General features: G+C 34.7%; 1 protein-coding gene across 14 annotated transcripts in view; it reads right to left on the minus strand.

Annotated features, from left to right (window-relative positions):
* NOL4 (nucleolar protein 4) overlaps window positions 1–24,745 on the minus strand; it is a 383,681-nt gene that overhangs the window by 70,111 nt on the left and 288,825 nt on the right. For all 14 annotated transcript variants that reach the window (XM_021930036.2, XM_003914291.5, XM_003914289.5 and 11 more), the window contains one exon: window positions 16,951–17,064. In XM_021930036.2, the coding sequence (XP_021785728.1) occupies window positions 16,951–17,064 (114 nt within the window). The remainder of the gene's footprint in view (window positions 1–16,950; window positions 17,065–24,745) is intronic.

Raw genomic sequence — 24,745 nt, forward strand, 5'->3', positions numbered from 1 at the left:
CTGTAATCCCAGCACTTTGGGAGGCTGAGGTGGGCAGATCACGAGGTCAAGAGATTGAGACCATCCTGGCCAGCATGGTGAAACCCTGTCTCTCCTAATAATACAAAAATTAGCTGGGCGTGGTGACACGCACCTGTAGTCCCAGCTACTTGGGAGGCTGAGGCAAGAGAATCACTTGAACCTGGGAGGCGGAGGTTGCAGCGAGCCGAGATCATGCCACTGCACTCCAAAATGGCGACAGAGCAAGACTCCGTCTCAAAAAAAAAAAAAAAGACATCTCACTACTTTCAATTCTCTACTATATTTGTTATTTAAAGTCCTAAATCAAAGGCTACCTTTTTCCTCTGCCTTCTGAAAACAACCTCTTCCATGCTACATATGTAGCAAAGATAAAGAAATAACCAACATGAAAGACATTGTTAGAGCAAAAGGGTTTACTTCAGTTGCTGGGTTTTTAGATGGAAACAAGATTTTTGTTTGTTTGTTTGTTTGAGACGGAGTCTTGCTCTGTCGCCAGGCTGGAGGCCAGTGGCGTGATCTCGGCTCACTGCAACCTCTGACTCCCAGGTTCAAGCAATTCTCCTGCCTCAGTTTCCCGAGTACCTGGGATTACAGGCACCCACCACCACGCCCAGCTAATTTTTGTATTTTAGTAGAGATGGGATTTCACCATGTTGTCCAAGATGGTCTCAATCTCTTGATCTTGTGGTCCGCCCTCCTCGGCTTCCCAAAGTGCTGGGATTACAAGTGTGAGCCCCGGGCCTGGCCAAGAATTTTTTCCTCCAGAAACTTTTCGTTCACATTGAGCTACAGTATTTTATTACTTAAGTTTATAGTTACAGCTATAATCATTTTATGTACTTCGGCTCTCTGTCCTTTTTCCAGAAGTTAGAACCATGAGTTTTATTAAATGTCACTTACATTTTCATAGAGGAGTTGGGAACAAGAGATTAACCACAAACATGATGAAAAATGTGATTGATCCTGCCACGTTCTGGGAGTTTCCTGAGTGCCAGAATGTACTACTCTGTTTTCTTAAGTAACAAAACCAAGAAAATCTGCAATAAACACCTGGAATGTAACTGGAGAAGTGGTTTGATCTTATTGTAGGACTTTCAATTAAACTGAGTCATCTAAAATGCTATTTTGATGATGTATTAAAGGCAAATCATTAAAAGGAACTTAAAAATAAATGTGACTTGGGTTTTGGTCCACATTCCTATCATTTTTGTCCTGATGAAGCTCTAGGTAAGGGCTCATAGAAAATAGCTTTGCAAAACTCCTAAAGCAATGAGAGGGCATCCTCTTTCCTCCTTGTATCTCATTAACAGGGTGTAAATAAGGGCAAGTACAGCCTGTCCTGCAGTCATCTAAGAGTCAGTGGACTGTTGACACTCCCCCAGATTTAAAAATACATTATTGACAAACGAAGAGGAAACTGATACCACAGCAAAGATTGGGTTTCTTCCTGAGGGTGGAAATTTGAGAAATGTATAAGGATTTATCTACTTCAGGAAAGTTGATCTTTTGTCATGAAATGAAGATACATTGATTATATTTTGGAAAGATTTTAACTAAAAATACAAGTTTTAAAAAAGTACAATAATTTTAAATCAGTAATCTCCAGCCCTTTAGAAATTCCAGTTATGCAGAAACACTAATTCCCCAAAGTGCTAAATAACTGAGGTAACAAGTATGCGTTCCTTGAAGCCACAAGTCTTACCATATGGACCACAGGAGACATGTCACACATGACACACTGCTTCCTTTAGGAAGCATAGCCTGATTTCCCAAGCTGTTATATTATCTAACTCCATAATGAATCTGTGACTCTAGTTCAGTTTCTCTAATAGACATATATTGTTGTTTCACAATAACTAATGGGTTTTAAAATGGATAGATTGAGGAGAAAGGACAGGGCAAGGAATGAACAAATTATGAGAAATAAATTATAAAAATGAATCCACATGGCATAAACGAAATAATGTCAGGTCTTCGTTTATCCACTAAGCCTAAAAAATAATTGGTTTAAAAATAACATTAACAAAGATGTTGTCTTCATGGAGATGCCAGTAAACCATATGTTTCCCTGTCTTTGGCACCAAAAATGTATCAACATCGTAGGTTAAATATTTCTGTCTCAATTCAAACCACCTACTTGTATCCTGCTGATTATTTCCTTGAAATTAACAACATCCTGAACCAAAGATGTACCTCAAGTATTTAAAAAATCAAATTTTCTATATAAATGTGGGAGAATGCTTAATGAAGCCAGAAAACCAAACAGTAACGTAGAATGAGTAATGGAAAGAAAAACATCAGAAATTGTGGCTCATTTCCAACTTCTTGAAAAAACCAGAGGTCACTCAGAAGAAATAAAGTTTCTCGGCTTCAGATTCTCCATCCATGAGAGAGGGAAGCCATCTACATTTCTCACAGTACTACTGAGGGATCAATACAATGATATTTGTACTTCACCACTCAGATGTATATTGATATATCATTACATAAATATGTGCACTAAGGAACAATTTCAAACAGAAGTACTCTTATTCTAAATCTTTTAAAAATGCATTGTTTGATGAAAATAATAATGTCTGTTTATGCAGACACCATTAAAAAAGCAGTCTTTAAGATAGGAAGAATAGAAATCTTGGTATGTACTTACATAAGCTAAAATTATAGGACTACGTTAAACTTGAATTCTTAATTAGCTGAGCTAATGTGGCATGGAATAATAGACATTCCCAAATCACTCATGTTTAGCTTAGAAATACCCTGTAACCATAAGATTATTTTGTAGCAGTTAATATTCATAATTGCGTTTTGGCTTATGCTCAGATTTAAATATCATTGCATTTAAATAGAAAACCTGAAATGAGAGGTGGATGGGAAAGTGACTCCCACAGTATCGGGACCTCACCTTTCCCATAGTCTCATCTACACGCCATTGTCTGTTTGCTTCTGAGACTTCCTAAAAATTGGGCATAGTCTTCTTCTTTACCACTCCTCTCTAGCATGTACTTAAGTCTACATAACTTCACAGGGCATAGAAGACCCCTGCACCTTTGTGCCGAATCCTCTCTTCTTTGATTTCTTCACAAGAATCTCAAGTTTCCTCCACGAGAAACTGCTGTTTTTGATAGTCAAGGGTCTCTCTCATTTGGAAACACCTCATTTGTCTGGAATACCATCCTCTAGCTTATCTGTGAATATCTTCATTTATCAAAAGGTCTGCCTTAACAGTGCCTCCTCTAGGAAGCCCTCCCGGATTCTTCAGGCAGAGTTAGCAATGCTTCCCTGGCTATCACAGCAATCTGATTACAGACTTGTAATTTCATTTACCATGCTAATTTCACTTATTTTTAACAGAATGTGAGTTGATTAAGGAAAGCCATTACGTCTTATGCATATTCATCTGCAGTATACAAACACCTGCTCAGTGGTGATATTGTCCGAATTAAGAATATGATACTACAAAGCACTAAGCTAACTACAAGTAAATCTGGCACTTAGTACAAATTCTCAGTAAAAGTTACTCTTCCTCACTTGTTTTGTAGCTTCTTTACTGAGTAAAATATCTGCCATATGATGACTGCTTAATATATATTTGCTAAATAAACAAGCGATTTTAGGGCCTATTTAGAGGTATTTTTGTCCTATTAATCATATTCCTTGTTGATACAGATATATTAAATACTTAAGAAAATAACTAGAGCAGTTCAAAAGCCATGGAAAAATTAAAAGTTTATAACTTCTGTCGTTAAAAACTTATCTTTCAAGAACTCAAATTAGAATTAATTCATATTTAAAATCCAGCCACATTGGTAAGCTAATACTGAAAGAATACAGTTAGTAAGGCAATTATTTTGCTTAAATGTACCGGAAGAATTCGGGTCAACTATTCTTTCATGTAGAGCAACTACAAAATTCCAGCAAAATTATTTTAACCATGTTACTAAATATGATATAATGTGCACAATGAACTCAAGTTTTTAAATTAGAGTGTTAAAAGTCCATTGTAGATATTTACTAGTGATGTCTATCTGTAAAACATTTATATATATATATATATATAATATATATTTGCATTTCCTTCATTTTTATGTTTATAACATTTCTATTTTTACAAAAATATAGTGGAACATATATTATTTCAATATCTTATTGTTTATAAATGTTATTTTAACCATTCCCAGAGTCTGTTCTGGTCTCATAAAGGTAAGATGGTAAGTTTTCAGAAATGATAATTTTTGTAATCAAATTTCTCTGTGTTGATTTTCTAATTTGTTCACCACTTTGTGATCACGAATGTAAGGTTATATTTTGATATCCACTTGTGCTAGCTGTTTCCTACATAGGGAAACAGCCATGTTGCTTTGGAAGATTACACCTTACCAAACAGTACCAGGAACTTTAGAGACCATGTGAGTAGATAGATGGTTGAGTGTAAATCTATCACTGAAACCAAAGAGCAAGTAAGTACACATTCTCCAATGTTGAGTAAACAACAAGTATATTTATAGGTTATTAAAATTGATAAAAGCACACATTTTTAAAGACTCTCCAGCCTGATATTTTTGTGCATTCTATTTGCAGCAAAATGTGGTATCTCTGTTGTGAATATCAAACAGAAATTTAATTTATGATAGCTTTTGAAATTAAAAATAATATAAATGTATATTAGGAGACACTTAAAATAGTTGAATGAAAAATAAAAGATGGAATGGTCCTTCAAGAATAAAAATGGAATTAGAAATCCTATGTGACTCAGTTTTTTAGTGGGGCATGATTATATTGCCATTGATACTTAATTGCGTTATCTTTGCTAATAATTCCCTTAAACCAAAAGCACCACATTAAGTAATTTTTATCTTATGCCACATCATTTTTAATTCTAGGCACTGGCAAATTAAGAAAAAAAGGAAAGGAAGAAAGGAAGGATAGAGGAAAAAATTATTTGACATAACAAATGCAAAGCCTACTGAAAATGTGAGGGTTTTGAGCCTCAAGTTCAGTCTCTTAAAAATGGGAATAACAGAGGCATAAGGATTCACTATCAAGGAATTAATCTGGAAATTTAGGATTCGTATCCCTCTTTTCAAATCTGAAACTACTCTGCCCATAGCAGTGCTTCTCAAAGTCAGTGATACTACCCTCTTAGGAACATTGGGGAACTCTATAGCAGGTGCCACTGACATTAAGTAGGTGGGGTGATGGGGACAAGTTTACTAGAAGCCCTGACATGTTCCAGGCAGTCCCAAGTGACCAAGAATTGTATCTGTTCCCATGGGAATTTTTTAAAGTAGTGGTTGAGCACAGTGGCTCATGCCTGTCATCCTAGTACTTTGGGAGGCCGAAGCTGGAGAATCACTTGAGCCCAGGAGTTTGAGATCAACCTGGCCAACACAGCAAGACCCTGTCTCTAAACTGTCTTTTAATTAGCCAGGTGTGATGATGTGTGTTTGTAGTCCTAGTTACTTGGGCGGCTGATTCGGGAGGATTGCTTGTGCCCAAGAGTATGAGGCTACAGTGAGCTATGATCGTGCCACTGTTCTCCAGCCTGGGTGACACAGCAAGAATGTGTTTCTGAATAAAATTAAAAAGAAAAATAATAAAAATGAAAGTTTTGCTAGATATTGGTAAGAAGCCTTTTTAGAATTTTCTGAGCCTAAAACATAACCTTAGTTTGGTATAAACGCAAAGTTTTTATGTGTGTATGTGATATATATATATATTTAAATACATATATATAAAAATATATATATATTTAAAACTGCTTTTAGATATACATTGAATTATTAAAGGAATACTACTACCATGCAAATCAAGAAAATACTGCACTATGCTTTGTTTAGAACTTTACCAGCAGTTTCTTACCATCTGGAAAGTTCCTGTCACTGATCACTGTGAGTTGTCACAACATATACATTGTCAGAGGACACTTTAGCTCTTGCATTCACGTTGATTTGCTGTATAGGTGCAAATAGTACCTGATGATTTTATTATATCTTCTAGTGCCATAGTATCCCCACATTTTCACATTGAAATACATATTATTTCATTACATATTACTTTCTTTAATGTATTATTTACATTATATCAGGACATTATACATATTTTTAATTGCAGCCATATATAACTTATATTAATTATAAATTGCATTTCAGGTCTTAAGGTGGGACATTTCAAGGTAATTTTTGTAAAAAATGATGCAATGTTTTTTAGGATTAGGAATTACTGGTTTTACGTCAAAGATTCCTTAAAGTTAAGACAAGCTTTTAATAGGCATACACCTATAAAATAAACTAAAATCCATCTTTTATAGGAAAAAAATAGAAAATAAGAACACACTCCCTGTTTATTAAAACCTTTAAAAACCTTGCTGCTGTGTGACCCAGTAATTCTACTTCTCATAATTTATCCTAAAAAATAGGCAAGGCATCATTTTCATATGCAAATTATGATAAATAAGTAAAATTAGCACTTAATATTTTTAAAATGAGGTGGTGGAATTACTAGTAAAATTTCTTATTTATGTGTATTTCATTATTTCCCAATTATAAAAAAGCCTACATGATTGAGAAGAGTATTAAAAATGAAAATATTTTTAAAGTATGATTTTAAGATCATGAGGATCGGATCAAAATGGGGTCCCTATCCTGAGCAATTCTGTGACCTGCAGAAATTTATTCAACTTTTCTGAATCCCAATTTCTATACTTTTATAAAAATTATGACAATTATAAAAGAAAGGCTTGCAAAACACTTCACATAGTCTCACATTCATAAATGTTTCTACTGCGCTGTTATTGGCATTATTATTAAAGAGGATGTCAAGACCCATTAGAATGAAATGACTTGTAAAATACTTTCTATCCCAGGTAGTTTTAAAGTACACACGTTACACAGGAGATAGAACATAGTACAAGAACTACCCTTGATGGTCCAGACATACCTCAGAGATACTGCAAGTTCAGTTCTAGACCACTGCAATAAAACAAATATTGGATTCAAGCAAGTAACATGAACTTTTTGTTTTACCACTACATATAAAATTTATGTTTACCCTATACTGTAGTCTATTAAGTGTGCAATATAATTTCTCTAAAACAAAACCAATGTGCTTACCTTAAACAACAACAACATAAAAACATTATTGCTTAAAAATGTTAACAATCATCTGAGTCTTCTTGAGTCAAAATCTCTTTGCTGATGGAGGGTCTTGACTCGATATTGATGGCTGTTGAATGATTAAGGTGGTGGTTGTTGAAGCCTAGTGTGGTTATGACAATTTCTTAAATAAAGACAAGAATGAGGTTTGCCACACTGATAGATGCTCTTTATCATGAAATATTTCTCTAAAGTATACAATACTATTAGATACTATTTTGCCTATAGTAGAGCTTCTTTCAAAATGGGATGCAATTCCTGACACTGTTTAATCACCTTAGTTTATACAATATTTTTAAAGCTTTGTTTTTATTCAACAGAATTCACAGCATTTTGACCAGGAGTGGATTCTATCTCAATAAACCACTTTTATGCTCAGCTATAGAAAGCAACTTTTCATCCACCAAAGATTTATCATGAGATTTCAGCAATTCAGTCACATCTTCAGGCTCTACTTCTAATTCTACTTCTCTTGCTATCCACCATATCTAAAGTTACTTCCTCTAGTAAAGTCTGGAACTCCTCAAAGTCACCCATGAGGGTTGGAATCAACTTCTTCCAAACTCCTGTTAGTTTTGCTATTTTGACCTCCTCCCATGAATCATGAATATTCTTAATGGCATCTAGAATCACCATTTCAAAAGGTTTTCAATTTACCTTTTCCTAATCCATCAGAAGAATCCCTAGCGATGGCAGCCATAGCCTTGGGAAATTTATTTCTGAAATATAAGACCTGAAGGTATGATTACTTCTTGATCCATAGGTTGCAGAATGGATGTTGGTTAGCAGCCATAAAAACAACGTTAATCTCCTTGCACATCTCCATTAGAGCTCTTGGACGACTAAGTGCATTGTCAACGAGCAGCAGTATTTTGAAAGGAATCTTTTTTTATTTCCTGAGCAGTAGGCCTCAACAGTGGGCTTAAAATATTCAGTTAACCATGCTGTAAACAGATGTGCCATCATCCAGGCCTTGTTGTTTCATTTATAGAACACAGGCAGAGTAGATTTTTGCAAAATAATTAAGGGCCCTAGGATTTTCAGAATGGTAAATGAAAACTGACTTTAACTTAGAGTCATCAGCTGCATTAGCCCCTAAAAAGAGAGCAGCTGTCCTTTGAACTGTGAAGCCAGGCATTAAGTTCTTCTCTCTAGCTATAAAATACTAGGTAGCACCTTTTCCCAGTGATTCACTACAATGATGTAGTGATTTCATCTACATTATAAGTCTTTATTGTTTTAGTGTAGCTACTTTCTTCAATTATCTTAGCTAGATCTTCTGGACAACTTGCTGCATTTTCTACCTCAGCAACTGCTGCTTCCCCTTCCATGTTTACGTTCTGGCAATGGCCACTTTCCTTACATCTCATGAACCAGTCTCTGCGGTAACAGCTTCCAATTTTTCTCCTGCAGCTTCTTCACCTCTCTCACTCTTCATAGAATTGAAGAGAGTTAGGGTCTTGCTCTGGATTAGGCTTTGATTTAAGGGAATGTGGCTGGTTTGATCATCTATAAGACCATGAAAACTTTCTCCATGTCAGCAATAAGGCCGTTTTGCTTTCTTATCATTCTTGTGTTCACTGGCGTAGTGTTCACTGGGTCTCACTCTGTTGCCCAGGCTGGAGGCAGTGGCACAGTCATGGCTCACTGCGACCTCAACCTCCTGGGCTAAAGCAATCCTCTCACCTCAGCCTCCCAAGTAGCTAGAACTACAGAGGCACCATGCCTTGCTAATCTTTTAAAAAACTTTTTTGTAGAGATGGGGGTCTCACTATGTTGGCCAGGCTGGTCTGGAACTTCTGGGCTCAAACAATCCTCCCACCTTGGCTTCCCAAACTGCTGGGATTACATGTGTGAGCCACCACACTCAGCTGAGTAGAATTTTAATATTCTCCAAGAATATTAAATCTCCTTCACACTTAGAATTTGGCTGTTTGGTGCAAGCCCATCTCGACTTTTCAACATGTGTTCCTCACTAAGTTTAATCATTCTAGCTTTTGATTTAAAGTCAGATACATGAGACTCTTCTTTTCACTTGAATACTTAGTAGCCATCATAGGATTATCAATTGGCCTAATTTCAATATTACTGTGTTTCAGGGAATCAGAAAGGCTGAAGAGAGAGGGACAGGGGGATGGCTGGTGGGTGGGGTGGTCAAAATACACACATTTATTAAGTTCTTTGTCTTAATTTTGCATGGTTCATGGTGTCCCAAAATAAGTACTATAGCAACATCAAAGATCACTGACCACAGATCACCATAGCAGATATAATCATGATGAAAAATTTGAAATATTGTGAGAGTTACCAAAATGTGACATAGAGACACACGGTAACCACATACTGTTGGAAAAATGGTGCTGACAGACTTGCTCACGAGATTGTCACAAACCTTCAATGTGTAATAACTGCAATATCTGTGAAGCACAACAAAGTGAAGTTCAATAAAATGAGGAATGCTTGCACTTCATTTTTCCTATATAGTATATTTTCTTCTGTGAATGAACGTGTCATGTTGAAGCACATTGAGAAACTCAAAGATACAGGGGTTTCCCCCTAACACATGTATATAAGAGAGAAAAATGCCAGGAGTAAAGTAAAAAGCTGACGATGATTGAGAATAAGTGTGAACTGGCAGGCCATAGAAATAAGTTTCAAGCCATATCTTGTTAATACCACAATGTCTAAATTTAAGAATAAAACTCTATTGAATGGTGTTGTTTTCAGTTAGGTATTTGTTAAAGTTTATAAATGTTATAAAAAGGACACAAAACTGCAGAATTAAATGTGAAAAAGCTGCCTCTCATAAACTATGTCTTAATCATGGTGTGTTAGATATATATATATATATTTTTAGGTCTGTATTAAAATTGCCCCCACGCTTATGTGGCTACATTTTCAACCTCTGCACCTGGAATTACATTTCTTTAATAATATTCCAACTCATTAGTACCCTAATAGAACAAGGAAAAATCATAAACAGACACAGATGACCGTGAATTCACCTCTACTAAGGGAAAAGACAGTTGCAAGGAATTACTTAGAATATTTAGAGTTACTAAATATTTTTAGGTCCTGAGCCATTGGGTTCATGCTGGTTAACTAGCAGTGATTTTATTATTATTATTATTTTTTGGTAAGTTAGTGACGTATAAGTTTTCAGTACTTTATTTTTCTTCTTCCTGACCTTTTATTACACCACAGGTAAGTAACATGCCATTTCCCCTTCCCTCCACTGTGTTCTTTTCAACAGAGTCAAAGGTGTCACATCACAGTCAACCATTGGTTTCCCTTGTGCTTTGCTACTGCAAAATCTGTCACCCAGCATTCCTGCTTTGTCCTTCTAGGGCAGTAACTGTTGGGCTCCTGCTGGGGAAGCCCTTAACTGGTGGTTTGATATGATCTCTTCTATAGAACTACAAACTAATTTAACTGAAAGCACTAAGGGCAGAAAATATAACAAGGAAACCCTCACATTCTCCAGAAACTTTCTACCTTAATCAGTCATCAAGCCTGTTAATAAAATGTTTGTCATCCCTCAAAACCAGCAAAAATCATACACTGATAGGAGATAAATCACCAACAAGTAACTGGTTCTAATCCCTCTTACTTTTTGCCTCTTTGTCTTCAAATGAAATGTAACCAATAACTATAAGATCTTTTTGTTTTTAAGGAAAAAGGAATAATTACTAAATAATAAAGATATAGAGAAAAGAACCCACAAATTTTGAGCTATGTCATAGAATTCTAAATGTGAAATCTCACTGCCCCTTTTGAATTGTCAAAGTGAAGAAAAATTTCCTAGATAACCTAAAAAACACAGATTATACGTTAAATAAAGAAAAATGCTATATTTATATTCCAAACTGCATTGGGAATGGACTTTGTGAAATCTGATTCCTGATGAAGCAGTAGGCTCCTGTCCTTGCCACTGGCTTGCTTCAGGGCTGAGGCTGCATAATAACAAGCTTCCTCTGAATTTTGGAACAAAATGGACATATGGAATAAAGTATTTAACACATCCATACCACCTTTCATGTTCATAGCTCAAAGAGCTTTATCAAATCCAATTAATTCATCAAGCTTCATAAACTCTGGAAGACATACACAATTACATCTCTACATGTGGCTAACCACTGGCAGCAAGCAGCCAGACGAGTGGCTTAACAGAAAGCCAATTTTGAGTGTTCATGTTTTGAACATTTGTGCGCCTACAGAAAATTGGGGGCACAATGAAGAATCTCTGAGTCACTAGAAAATTCTAAGAATTTTGAGTTGGGTTAAGAATGCACACGGGAAGAGTGAGCTCCTTGCTAACATGCAAAAGAACTCTGATTCTCTCTAGTTGGGCAAAGGTGGGTTTGATTCAATTAATAGAGGGATCTCTGCCAATTACATGCTTTGGTAGGAAGCAGAATCACTTGGTAGAAGTTTCTGGGTGGCATGGCTAAGGAAATCTATAGAATTTATAGTAAGAAAAAGTAGTTTATATACTTTTGAGATACTAATTATAAACACTAAATTAGTGTTTACAGTGCATAAACAGCTCTTCAGATGAAGTGAAGTGCTTTGGGAAGTTTGTAGCCTTTTTTAGGCTGATATCCAAGCAAACTGTAGATTGCTAGTTATGGTAAAGTACAAAATCTTTGTAAATAAAGTAAACCATTTTCCAGAAGAAAACTGCACTGCCAAAACCTTATCAGCAGAGGCACAAATGATACAAGTCCTAAATGTTGTTCTAGGCTATGGGTTTCCCTCCATGAACATAACACATGAAAATGCATTATAGGATTGTGAAAAGATCTCAGGCATCAGTTTTATCTAATATAAACGCATATTCTGGATTTCTTGTGCAGCTGGTGACCTTGCACAAATCATTTCACTTCTCTGGGCCTCAGTTTTCCTACATGTAAATGAGAGTTATAGTATCTTTTCTCATGGGGTTGTTGAGAATGGTAAATGAAACTGTATCTAGGAATTGCCCAATAAGTTTTTAGCAAATCTTAGAGTTTAATTAAAAAAAAAATGATTTCTTCATTTTTCCCCACAATTCCAAATTTCTTTGAACCCTTCTGGGTTTGAAAATAATATTTTTTTCCCACCAACCGTGTAAAAGCATTGCTATTTCTCCACATCCTTTCCAGCACCTATTGTTTCCTGACTTTTTAATGATTGCCATTCTAACTGGTGTGAGATAATGATTTTGATTTGCATTTCTCTAATGATCAGTGATGCTGAGCTTTTATTCATATGTTTGTTGGCCGTATTAATGTCTTCTTTTGAGAAGTGTCTGTTCATATCCTTTGCCCACTTTTTGATGTGGTTGTTTTTTTCTTGTAAATTCATTTAAGTTCCTTGTGGATTCTGGATATTAGCCCTCTGTCAGATGGATAGAATGCAAAAATGTTCTCTCATTCTGTAGGTTGCCTGTTCACTCTGACAATAGTTTCTTTTGCTGTGCAGAAGCTCTTTAGTTTAATTAGATGCCATTTGTCTATTTTGGCTTTTGTTGCCATTGTTTTTGGTGTTTTAGTCATGAAGTCTTTGCCCATGCCTATGTCCTGAATGGTACTGCCTAGGTTTTCTTCTAGGCTTTTTATGGTTTTAGGTCTTACGTTTAAGTCTCTAATCCATCTTGAGCAATTTTTGTATAAGGTGTTGTAAGGAAGGGGTCCAGTTTCAGCTTTCTGCATATGGCTAGCCAGTTTTCCCAACACCGTTTATTAAATAGGGAATCCTTTCCTCATTGCTTGTTTTTGTCAGGTTTATCAAAGATCTGATAGTTGTTGATGTGTGGTATTATTTCTGAGGCCTCTGCTCTGTTCCATTGGTCTATACATCTGTTTTGGTACCAGTACCATGCTGTTTTGGTTACTGTAGCCTTGTAGTATACTTTGAAGTCAGGTAGCGTGATGCCTCTAGCTTTGTCCTTTTTGCTTAGGATTGTCTTAGCTATAAGGGCTCTTTTTTGGTTCCATATGAAGTTTAATGTAGTTTTCTCTAATTCTGTGAAGAAAGTCAATGGTAGCTTGATGGGGATAACACTGAATCTATAAATTACTTTGGGCAGTATGACCATTTTCATGATATTGATTCTTCTAATCCATGGGCATGGAGTGTTTTTCCATTTGTTTGTGTCCTCTCTTATTTCCTTGAGCAGTGGTTTGTAGTTCTCCTTGAAGAGGTCTTTCACATCCCTTGTAAGTTGTATTCCTATGTATTTTATTCTCTTTATAGCAATTGTGAATGGGAGTTCACTCATGATTTGGATATGTTTGTCTGTTATTGGTGTATAGGAGTGCTTGTGATTTTTGCACATTGATTTTATATCCCGAGACTTTGCTAAAGTTGCTTATCAGCTTAAGGAGATTTCCGGCTGAGACGATGGGAGTTTCTGAATATACAATCATGTCATCTGCAAAGAGACAATTTGACTTCTTCTCTTCCTATTTAAATACCCTTTCTTTCTTTCTCTTGCCTGATTGCCCTGGCCAGAACTTCCAATACTGTGTTGCATAAAAGTGGTAAGACAGGGCATCCTTGTCTTGTGCTGGTTTTCAAAAGGAATGCTTCCAGTTTTTGCCCATTCAGAAGGATATGAACAGACACGTCTCAAAAGAAGACATTTACACAGCCAATAAACATATGAAAAAAAGCTCATCATCACTGGTCATTAGAGAAATGCAAATTAAAACCACAATGAGATACCATCTCACGCCAGTTAGAATGGTGATCATTAAAAAGTCAGGAAACAATGGATGCCGGAGAAGATGTGAAGGAATAGGAATGTTTTCACACTGTTGCTGGGACTGTAAATCAGTTCAACCATTGTGGAAGACAGTGTGGCGATTCCTCAAGGATCTAGAGCTAGAAATACCATTTGACCCAGCAATCCCATTATTGGGTATATACCCAAAGGATTATAAATCATTCTACTATAAAGACACATCCACATGTATGTTTATTGCAGCACTATTCACAATAGCAAAGACTTGGAACCCATCAAATGCCCATCAATTATAGACTGGATAAAGAAAATGTGGCACATATACACCCTGGAATACTATGCAGCCATATAAAATGATGAGTTCATGTCCTTTGCAGAGACATGGATGAAACTGGAAACCATCATTCTCAGCCAACTAACACAAGAACAGAAAACCAAACATGCATGCTCTCACTCATAAGTGGGAGTTGAACAATGAGAACACATGGACACAGGAAGGGAATATCACACACCAGGGTCTGTTGGGGAGTGGGGGGCTAGGGGAGGGACAGCATTAGGAGAAATACCTAATGTAGATGATGGGTTGAGGGGTGCAGCAAACCACCATGGCACATGTATACCCATGTAACCTGCATGTTCTGCACATACATCGCAGAACTTAAAGTACAAAAAAAAAAAAAAAAAAAAAAGAAAAGAAAAAAAAACAGGGGGAAAAAAAGAAAACAGTATTTTTTTTAATGTGGAGATATTATTGGGTATCTTCCATTCCCAGAAACAGAGCCTTGCAATAAATATATGAGGACATATAAAAAGGAGACAGTATGGGGAGCAGGGCCAAGGACCACTGGTCCTCATTCATTCTAGTCCCTACTCCTCAGGCAAGAGTAAGAAGTCCCATTTTTAATTATTTTTAGAAGTTTTTCTTCAGTGGATAGAAAGTCTATGAAGTAAATTTGAGCTCAATGTAAAGACCTTCAAAGACAATGATAAATCTCTGACAGTAGGAAAGAGTGTTAGTAAATAGCAGATCTTTAGTACCAGTGTGAGATTTGAGATACTAAAGCAAATAACAAATATATATTTAACAACATATAAACTTATGAAATATATACTGCTTTTATATGAATTGACTTATAAAATCCTCATAATAGCTCTATGAATTGATATCTGTATCTCCCATTTTACAGATTAGGCCCACAGTATTTAAGTGACTGGATCAAATATCACTTGATGACCAACTTTGGGGAATATTGTAGAGTGATATTATAGGTAGTATATAACATGAATAAGTCATTTAATTTTTATAACAACTCCACATATGATTAAAACTATACAGGGATATTCTAGAATGTAGACTAGGTGGGATATATAGCTAGACAACAACCAGGAGAGCCCTTTCAATCCCAGAATTCTACGATCCCAATTTCTAGAGCTAGCATCTGTTCTCAAATGGACTTTGACTTTGAAACTCCAATACCTTACGTAGTGTCATTAATGCTTCTTTCTAGTTAACTGATATCAATCCAACGACAAAACAGCTAGACATCAAAGTCTTTTCTATACTGAATTTATTGATGCTTGCTATGCACCAGGCAAAATGCTAAGTACATAACATGAATCTGTCATTTAAAGTTCTCATAATGACTTCAAAGGATGAGTACTGTTAGTATTGCTGTCTTTCATATGGAGAAACCAAAGCACACAGAATTGGAATAGCTTGCTGAAGTTTGCACAATTAGAAAAGATAGAGATGAGATTCAAAACCAGATCTCTTTAGTTTCAGAATGTGCTCCCCTAATCACTATGCCAGATGGTATTATACATAGTGTTATAACTCATTGTATAAGATACATTTTATAGATATAACAATAAAAAAACTCTCAACAGAGGGCATATATATATGAATCAATACTGGTGGCATGATTAGCACATTTTAAATTGACTTTTTACATGGTTTTTATCTGAGACTAATACTGTATTTTTCATTTAACTGAAGGCTTCATCTTTTGTGGCATTTAGAATTATTAGCACATGACATTTTAATAATAAACACATCAAATCAAAGCTGATATCATTCTGAAACACGTTAAAGTATTCTAAGACTGAAATGAAAAAACTTTTTTGCTTTTTTCTTTGAAGTCCACTAGCTTACTGTAGAATCAAAATTGAACTAACGTACTTTAGTCTTGACTCACCTCATCCTCAATTAGCGATATAAAACATATGATTCATTTGTTGTAAAAATAATTTACAAATGAAAATGTGGCAAACTTTTATGCAGAATATTTAGTATATCACGTGACAATTTAGATTTTTACTACGGATACTTGAGAAAGGGGGAAGACAGAAAAAAGAGAAAGACATTTCTGGGATAAGAAAGAGAAACAGAAATATAGAGATAACCCAAGGGAAGGACTGAGGGAAACACCAGTGAGCAAAATACAAAAAGTACAAACATCTCCAATACACAGATGCCTTAGAAAAAAGATACTGAAATATGACATGCAATTGGCATATAATAAATGATTAATTAATGAGAGAGTAAATCTAAGACATGAATTTTCATTATGTATATCCTCATTTTTTGACTTTCTACTCTTTCAAAGTTGTGTGGTACTGTCACCACCCTCGGCATCATGTATTGGCATGCGGTAGTAGACCAGAGGAAATTAAAGAGAGGTTGGTTCATTTTCATTCAAAATGAACACAATCAAGTCACTCTCATAAGTCATGAGGTAAATTTACAAAGGTGTTGGAAATGATCAGTTAGAACCTCTTAATAAGTAATTGATCTTTAAATTGGATACTAAATAGAATTATAACTCATTAGTTTTGCTATTCATTTTTGCCACAGACACATTTTGTTCTTTGACCTTCATTCATCACAGGAACACACGTTTTCAATTTTAAATTCATATCATAAAGACACAAATACTAGATATCTGTGTACTTTAAATCCATTCAAGAGCTTTTACTCTTCAACATTAATCAAATTAAATGAACTGCATTTGCTATAGCTGGTGTTCACCAGACTTCAAGATGCCTCAGTACCTGCTGTCTCTCCAGACGCATCCTCTTGGCGGCATTTCTACTCTCACTCTCACAAGCTGAAGCCAAGATACTCTCTGCAACTGCTGAAGTAAGGTGGGAAGGAATAGGTCGAGACTAAAAAAAAACAAAAAAAGAGAAAAGTATGAAAAAAATTATTAACAGTATCATTAACAGGCCAATGCTATTCTCAGAAGAGCTCTCAGGATCATCGACACGTGCAGGAGTATCCATTTATTTCAACTGAACTTATTTCAATAGAAAGAGGAAATGGAAATTGTAAAGATGAAAAATGAAAGCTAGTTAGAGATTAAAGCTATCGTTGCTACACAGATCCATCATTCATTCCCATAGATCCACTGTCACAAGTATCTAGCCTGGGCCATGAAGCTGGAGTTTGAACAGGCAGTGGCAAAACTGCTAACTGGATTTTGCAAATAAAACAAGGTCTTTAATTCTACTAAAACATATGACATGCACAAAAAAACGAAACAAAAACAAGTGACAGGGCTGAAACAGAGTTTAAAAAAACCTAATAGACACTCAGACCATGTCAAACAATCTTAATATGAAATATTATGAATATTTACACTCTAAATTGTGACCCAATTGATGTGATTAAAATGCTTTTAAATATAAATAAAAACTAAAAAATCAGCCCTACAATGATTTTAATATATTAAAGGTTTAGTGCTTTAGATGTTAGATATGTTTGCCTATGTGTACATACATGTTTTGTTTTACTTATAAAATATGAGCTGATATTTCATAGATACATGTTGAAACCCATCTTCTATGTAGCCCATACAGAAAGTAATTAATTCTCCAACTAATTTCATAATTAACTGTAAATTGTTTGCAGCTCTCAATATCATTTGTGATAACCATAACAAATATTATGATTTTCATTCTTTTTTCCATAATTACATGCAAAGTCATCCAACTGAAAGATGAAATACTTAATGATATAGAACAGTTTTTTAAATTAAGATAAGCAAATGATAGATAAGAAATAACAAAACTAAACCAAATGAGGTAGTAAAATAATGTGAAATTATGAAATAAATATATCATTTGGGAATATAGCATATATAGTATATGCCACCTTAGGGTTTTCAAAGCCTCAGACTAAAATATGTGTGAATGCTATTTATTAGAAGCCTGAACTAATTGAGACCTTTTGAATTTTTTTCTAAAGGAATTGAAACATGGCTTTTTTATACATGACTCATTTTACCAACTCTGGTATGTACAGCGTGTCTCAGCAAATTGAACACAGGGCTTACATCTAAAATAATATTCTAGAACAGCTAAATTCAGACCACACCATTTTAACAGACACTCCATAGTTAAATTTGTACAGTGTAGACAGAGACCAGGCTCTGACCTTGGGTGAACTAGGAAGCAATTTCTGCAACTGCCTTAGCAGACTTCCTCACTACTTCCCCTCCAAAGTAGCCTCTGGAGGCAAAAGGTAGGAAAGGTATAGAGTACATTCTTCTCTGCTAACCCCATGGGACATCTCAAATGATGGTTATACAACTTTGACAATAAAGCAGTAGGATATTTGGAATGTTATTTTTACAAAAAAGAAGAAAAGAGGTCCATTTGTGACAGGAAAATAATGCAATGTCAGCATTTTGAGAAGGAAATTAGAAAGCCAGGACTGTGCATTTGTAATAGAAAAGAGGGTCAAATGAGGCAAACCTAAAATAAATTGTCATAAAGATGTAAGCATAATTTCAAAACTCACATTGCTTCTTCGTTTCATTCTCTACTTCACTGAGTATAAATAAAATATTGTAGTCCAAAGCCAAATAAATTAAGCTATAAAATCAGTCTCATTAAACAATGGTCACTCCCTGGCTCAAAAATGTAATCCAACTACATGGGAATTAGATACTCACTGACGCCTTTCTTGATTGAGCTAATTTTTGAGGAAAAGGTGTTATAGGAAAAATGGGAATAAGAACATTACATTATCAAAAAATAAAACAAATTATTTGATTGTAGTTAGCACTATTCAAATAGGAGCGAGAGTTTATACCTTTATAAACTATATTATTAGATCATTTGTTTCCATGGATGAAATTAAGGCAATCTAAATAAAATGTCAGCAACCTTCCTTTTCTTAATCCAATTATTGAGAGCCACATGGGATTCAGAAGACATATTTCAGTTCCTCATTACCTCGATTTTTCTCTTTTTTTTTTTTTGCTAACACCATTAAAAATTAGGAATATATAAAGCTATAGAATTTTAATAAATTATATTGTATCAATAGGCACACAAGTCACTTAAATGCATGAAAGTTTGTTTAATAGGGAGAACATAATTATCCCTTCAATTAAAATTACTTCATAGCATTTTCTTTCAAATTTTGAATAATTTTTAAAAACAACTCTTACTACTCAACTTCTACTAAAGCAGTAAAAGTTGTTATGCCTAGTAATTTCTGTAATTTCCTTTACAGAAAAGATGATAGCGAGAATTAGATCTTCCCTAGATGTGTGAAATCAGTTTTCTCAAAAACTAGAGTAATGTCCTGGCTAGATACATTTTAAGGTCATGTGATAACCTAATATTTAAAAATCAACTTCAAGATAAAGCAACCATGTACACACTATCCTATTGAGTGGAAAAAATAAGTAGAATCAAAGATGCATGATTCAATACTTCCCACAGATAAATAGTATAATTTTGAAAATAGATTTGTACTGAGTTTATTGGAGGATCATAAATTAACAACTCTCAATGGCCATAAAAGTCATCCAGTACAAGTTTCTTCTCAACTTTGAAGAACTGAAATGTAGGTAGATGAAGTAATTGCAAAAGGACAAACTGAACTAGATCCAGAACTCAGGTTTCATGGCTCCCAATTTTCAACTCTGACTTTCCTAAATTCTGTTCTATATTTAGTACTTTTACATACTTTGTCATTAATAAAACAAAAAATTCTTTTAAAAATCCTTATATATAAACCATTGTTTTCAACTAAAAAAATAAGCAGAACAAAGGTAGCCATTTACATGAATGCATGTAAGGATGATTATACATCCTTAACTCAAGCTCTTTGGAGAAAAAGGCAGAATAAATCATGAAATCTGTATTACAATCTAAAAATTATATTTGAAATGTATTTTTGCAGAGAATGTACTATATCTCAATAATGTGTACCTCCAAATAGAAATCCAGTACCATCCTAATTTAATTTTTAGATAAATGTTAATAATATCTAACTCCTATTGAGGGCTTAGGACATTCAGCTATTAATACCAAAAGCTGAGATTTATTATCAAATTTAATCTCCTAAACACGCTTTGAGAAAAGTACTTATATTACTCATATTTTAGATAAACTACATTGAAGTTCTGAGAGATTATGCAACTTGCTCACAAGTATGCAGTGATGTATGTGGAAATACCTGAATTCAAATCTAAGTCTGATGATGAATTGTGAGTTATAATCCCTAGTAAACTGCTATTCACATTTTACAACAAAGTCCCCAGTGAGTTTAAATAAATCTATAATTCTTAAATACTACACATTCCTGTAAGGGATTTCAATCACAGCTAACCACACATGGCATTTAGCAAAGAATATATCAGGATCTCCCTAGCATCCTTCACTTAAATGGTTGAAGTTCTTTAATAGATTGTCCTATAAATTCTATAAATTACAAAATGTACAATCTTCATTAATAGCACAAAGACAAAAATGTAACTTATCTAAGTTATGTCACAATTTCTTAACTGATTGAATCTGAATTCATATGATTGTAATGTTTATACAGCCAGAAGTGTCAATAATGCTATACATGAACCATAATAAAGCTTAATTTCATGCCCAAAATGAGAATACAGGAGCCAGGCAGAGAAGTTCTTTCCCTCATGTGAGGTAATCATGCTAAAAATCTCTTTGCTTCTGATATTAATGAGTCAATAATAAATGCCAATACTCTCCAATACACACAGGCTCCAGTGTGCAGCATTTGGTTATAAGATATTAAAGATGAAAGCTTAAAAAAATTTCTCTATAATTTGGCTTCTATCCACTTAACAACTCAAAAGTACTAATATCAAGACAGTGAGAAGGAAATTAATCAATTTTTCTCCTTATAAAAGGAATTATGTTACAGAGAAATTAAAAACTGGGTTTAGTATGTGCTCTGAGAATCATCTCCTGCTGAACTCTCCTTTCCATCATTACATTTGACAGCTGAGGGCTTATTCCAATGTCATCACAGTATTGTCTTTCTAAAACATAATTAGCAGCATGTTAGGGGATATGGTCATACATTTCACCAGGAATGAGACTGAAAATTCCCTCTTACATTTGTAAAAGTGGCCATAAAACACAAAGCTTCCATGTAATAATTGGGGATAGGAATATTTTGATGCAAAGACCAAATGCAATTAATTCAATAGATAACTTATGAAAATAACACCTCTTCTGGCTGAAGATAGCTCAGTAAATACATATACTATTTGATATCTATCTCTCTATCTATCTTAGAATATTTAAAATGATAGTTAACAATGGATATAATTATACACTTTACATGATCTATACCTGGATTGGGAATATTTATTACATATTTGTATGTACATATTACATACATTACTTCCCTGTATATAACATAATGGTACCTACCCTCATTAATTATCTCTTCATAATTAACTGACATTCTAACTGGGATCTGAGTTGATCTTTCTCTAGCACTGTTCTTATTGTAATAATTATCTATGCTCAAATCAATGGCAGTTGTGTCATTAAACAGATGGCTAAACCGTCACATGGAGATTTTGGAGTTTAAAAAGTCACATTTTAATTGGGGACTTAAGATGTAATTGCTGTTGGCACGATGTAACTGTGTCTTTTCTTATATATGTTGGTAAAATGTACCGTCACACCAACAAACTATTCCATTTTTGTGGGTCTTAAAACTCTACATGAAATAACTTTTAGAGTCCTCTGAACTTCAGCTGTACATTTAGGATGCCACAGGATTTTTGCAATTATAAAAAAGTACAAAGAAATTTAAGAATGTTAGGTTTTGGTCATGGGTTAATGTGGTGATGCTCTCACACTCCACAGTTTAAGTGAAGCTTAATCAAGTTATTAGTTAAGGCCAGACTGGGAGCAACTGTGACATCTACCCAAGGTTGTAAGTAGAATGAGTGCTTTGAAGACAATTAAACAATTCAGCAGTCAGAGTTTAGGTAATGTGCTGAATTAAGATTATTCCTCCTAATCTTGTTACTTTATAAAACACATTATTAAGAATTCTGTAATTTGGATGGTATGCACACATTATCTCCCCCAAGTGGCACATCTATACCTAAAGGCATAATCGTTCAGGTTATATACACATATAAAGTTTCATGTTCTAAGAGATCCCTTCTATTAAGCAGTTGGTTTCATTCTTATACATCAGTGGAATAGAGATAGTTTGCAACTAAGTCATACTGAACTGATTATTATTCTATCACCAGTTACTTGCTATGTGACCATTTTTGCAATTTAATCTGCATCTCAGTCATTCTGCTAGGTATTATTAATTTTATTCTTTTTTTTTTTTTTTTTTTTTGAGACAGAGTCTCGCTCTGTCGCCCAGGCTGGAGTGCAGTGGCCGGATGTCAGCTCACTGCAAGCTCCGCCTCCCGGGTTCACGCCATTCTCCTGCCTCAGCCTCCCGAGTAGCTGGGACTACAGGCGCCCGCCACCTCGCCCGGCTAGTTTTTTGTATTTTTTAGTAGAGACGGGGTTTCACCGTGTTCGCCAGGATGGTCTCGATCTCCTGACCTCGTGATCCGCCCGTCTCGGCCTCCCAAACTGCTGGGATTACAGGCTTGAGCCACCGCGCCCGGCCAATTTTATTCTTACAAATGACAAAACTGAGGTTCAGTCAGAAAATTATAAATAAGGAAAATAATCTCCACATTATGCAGTAGTTTTTAGAAGTCCATGTGAAATGCACATAAAATCACTAGCATATTTTATAAGTACTTTTTATCTAACAGGAACTGTGCCAGGTTTAGAGATCTGAAGATATCAGTATGGTCTCTGCCATCATATAGCTTACTTGACAAGTTGGTACAATGCCTAGCACATAGGTTATAACTTTATAATGTACACGGAAGTGCATTATTAAAAGTGGATTTAGTAAAGACAACCTTTTGTGAGCAATTCTGAAGCTCTAATACTATATAAACTTAAAATATTTTTCAAAAGCTTGGGTTAAACTCAGCTGGCAGAAAAAAAAAACTGATAAAGGAATGCCTAAGGTTTTACTTTTTCCTAATTTCTGTGAATATGCATATGTTTTGCTGCAGAAATACTGATATATTTGTATATGTGATGTCTTTCTAGGCCCCATTATGGGTGTTATGCAACAAACCTAGTATGTACTCTGTGATGTCCCAAAATTGAAAAGTTCTGAATTCCAAACCATAGATAATGCAAGATTTCAGATAAACTGGTGAATGCAAACTAAAATAGTAGTTCAACTCTCCTTATTTCATTCCACATGGTTTTAATGGAAGTAATAAGGAAAGTTTCTTCCTCAATTAACCCTGGCCACCTGAGTTCATCCTGGGCAATCAGGGCACTCAATACTTTGTTTCCAATGACTGATCCAAGAAGGTGGACATATAATCCAAATAGGGCCAAGCAAAGTTCTTTCCTGGGAACTGAGACCTGGAGTTGGAGGATTGCTCTTGGGTTGTGGGTTTTAAGAATGGAGGCCTAGAACTGCTGGTGGCAACGTTTCCAAACAGGTAGCAAGAAGTTGTCCAAGATGTAAATCAATACACAAGAGAAGCATAATTAAGAAAAAGGAGAGCAGCAAACCCCTGACATTGGAGCCCGTGGATCCACTATATGTAAATTCTTGAACTTTGTAGTTGTTTGAGAAAATTCTCTTGACTAAAAGGGGTTTGAAAGTGTGTTTTAACAGAAGTGGAATATAAGCTAATTAAAATTTGTCTAGGCTTTGATTAGAAATATTTCATTTATGAATTAATGATCTGTGACTTGGCCTTATTTTTAGAATATTATTGGCCATTAATAATGATCTTTTACGAAAACATGGGGAATTAATAAGTCCTCTAGCTGAAGACTTAGAAACACAGTTTAGTTAATATCAGCTGACACCTCTGATCAAGACACAGGATCAACTAAATTATCAACTGAAATAACATGCTTTCATTTTAACTATACGATCCTTTATTTTAAATATATAAAATATATTTTGTATATCCTATATACACTGTATATATTCTGAAAGTTGAGTGTTATATGTACTTACAATTACTGTACATTATGATGTAGTTTTCCTAATTATTTATTTGTGAAACTAAAAGTGTATACCAATTCCATTCATATAATTAATATCACTAGCTATTCCCACTAATTGCTAAATAGATTTAAATTTTTTTAATGTATCCTTTCTTGGCCTTTTGGTTAAGATCAAGTGTAAATTTTTTAACATTTTAATAGTTTTAAAATAGTTAAAATTAAACGTTATATAACCGTTTTCTTTTGTGAAAAAAACTCGCTAAAGATTTAAAATATATTATGCTACATTTTCAGTGAGTAGTAGTTTTTAAAATTAAAATACCAATTGCAAGATACTATGAAACTTGTATCACACAATAAAAATTATCTTATCTCTCAATTAATTTCTACCACAAAGAAGCACATTAGTAAATATCCATCCAGTCACTCAATCTTCCATTCAGTAATTTTAATTCAATTGAACTCAACATGAATTGGGCAACTTTCATGAGCAACTACT

This window comes from Papio anubis, chromosome 19, assembly GCF_008728515.1.
Source record: "Papio anubis isolate 15944 chromosome 19, Panubis1.0, whole genome shotgun sequence".
NCBI classification, from domain to species: Eukaryota; Metazoa; Chordata; class Mammalia; order Primates; family Cercopithecidae; genus Papio; species Papio anubis.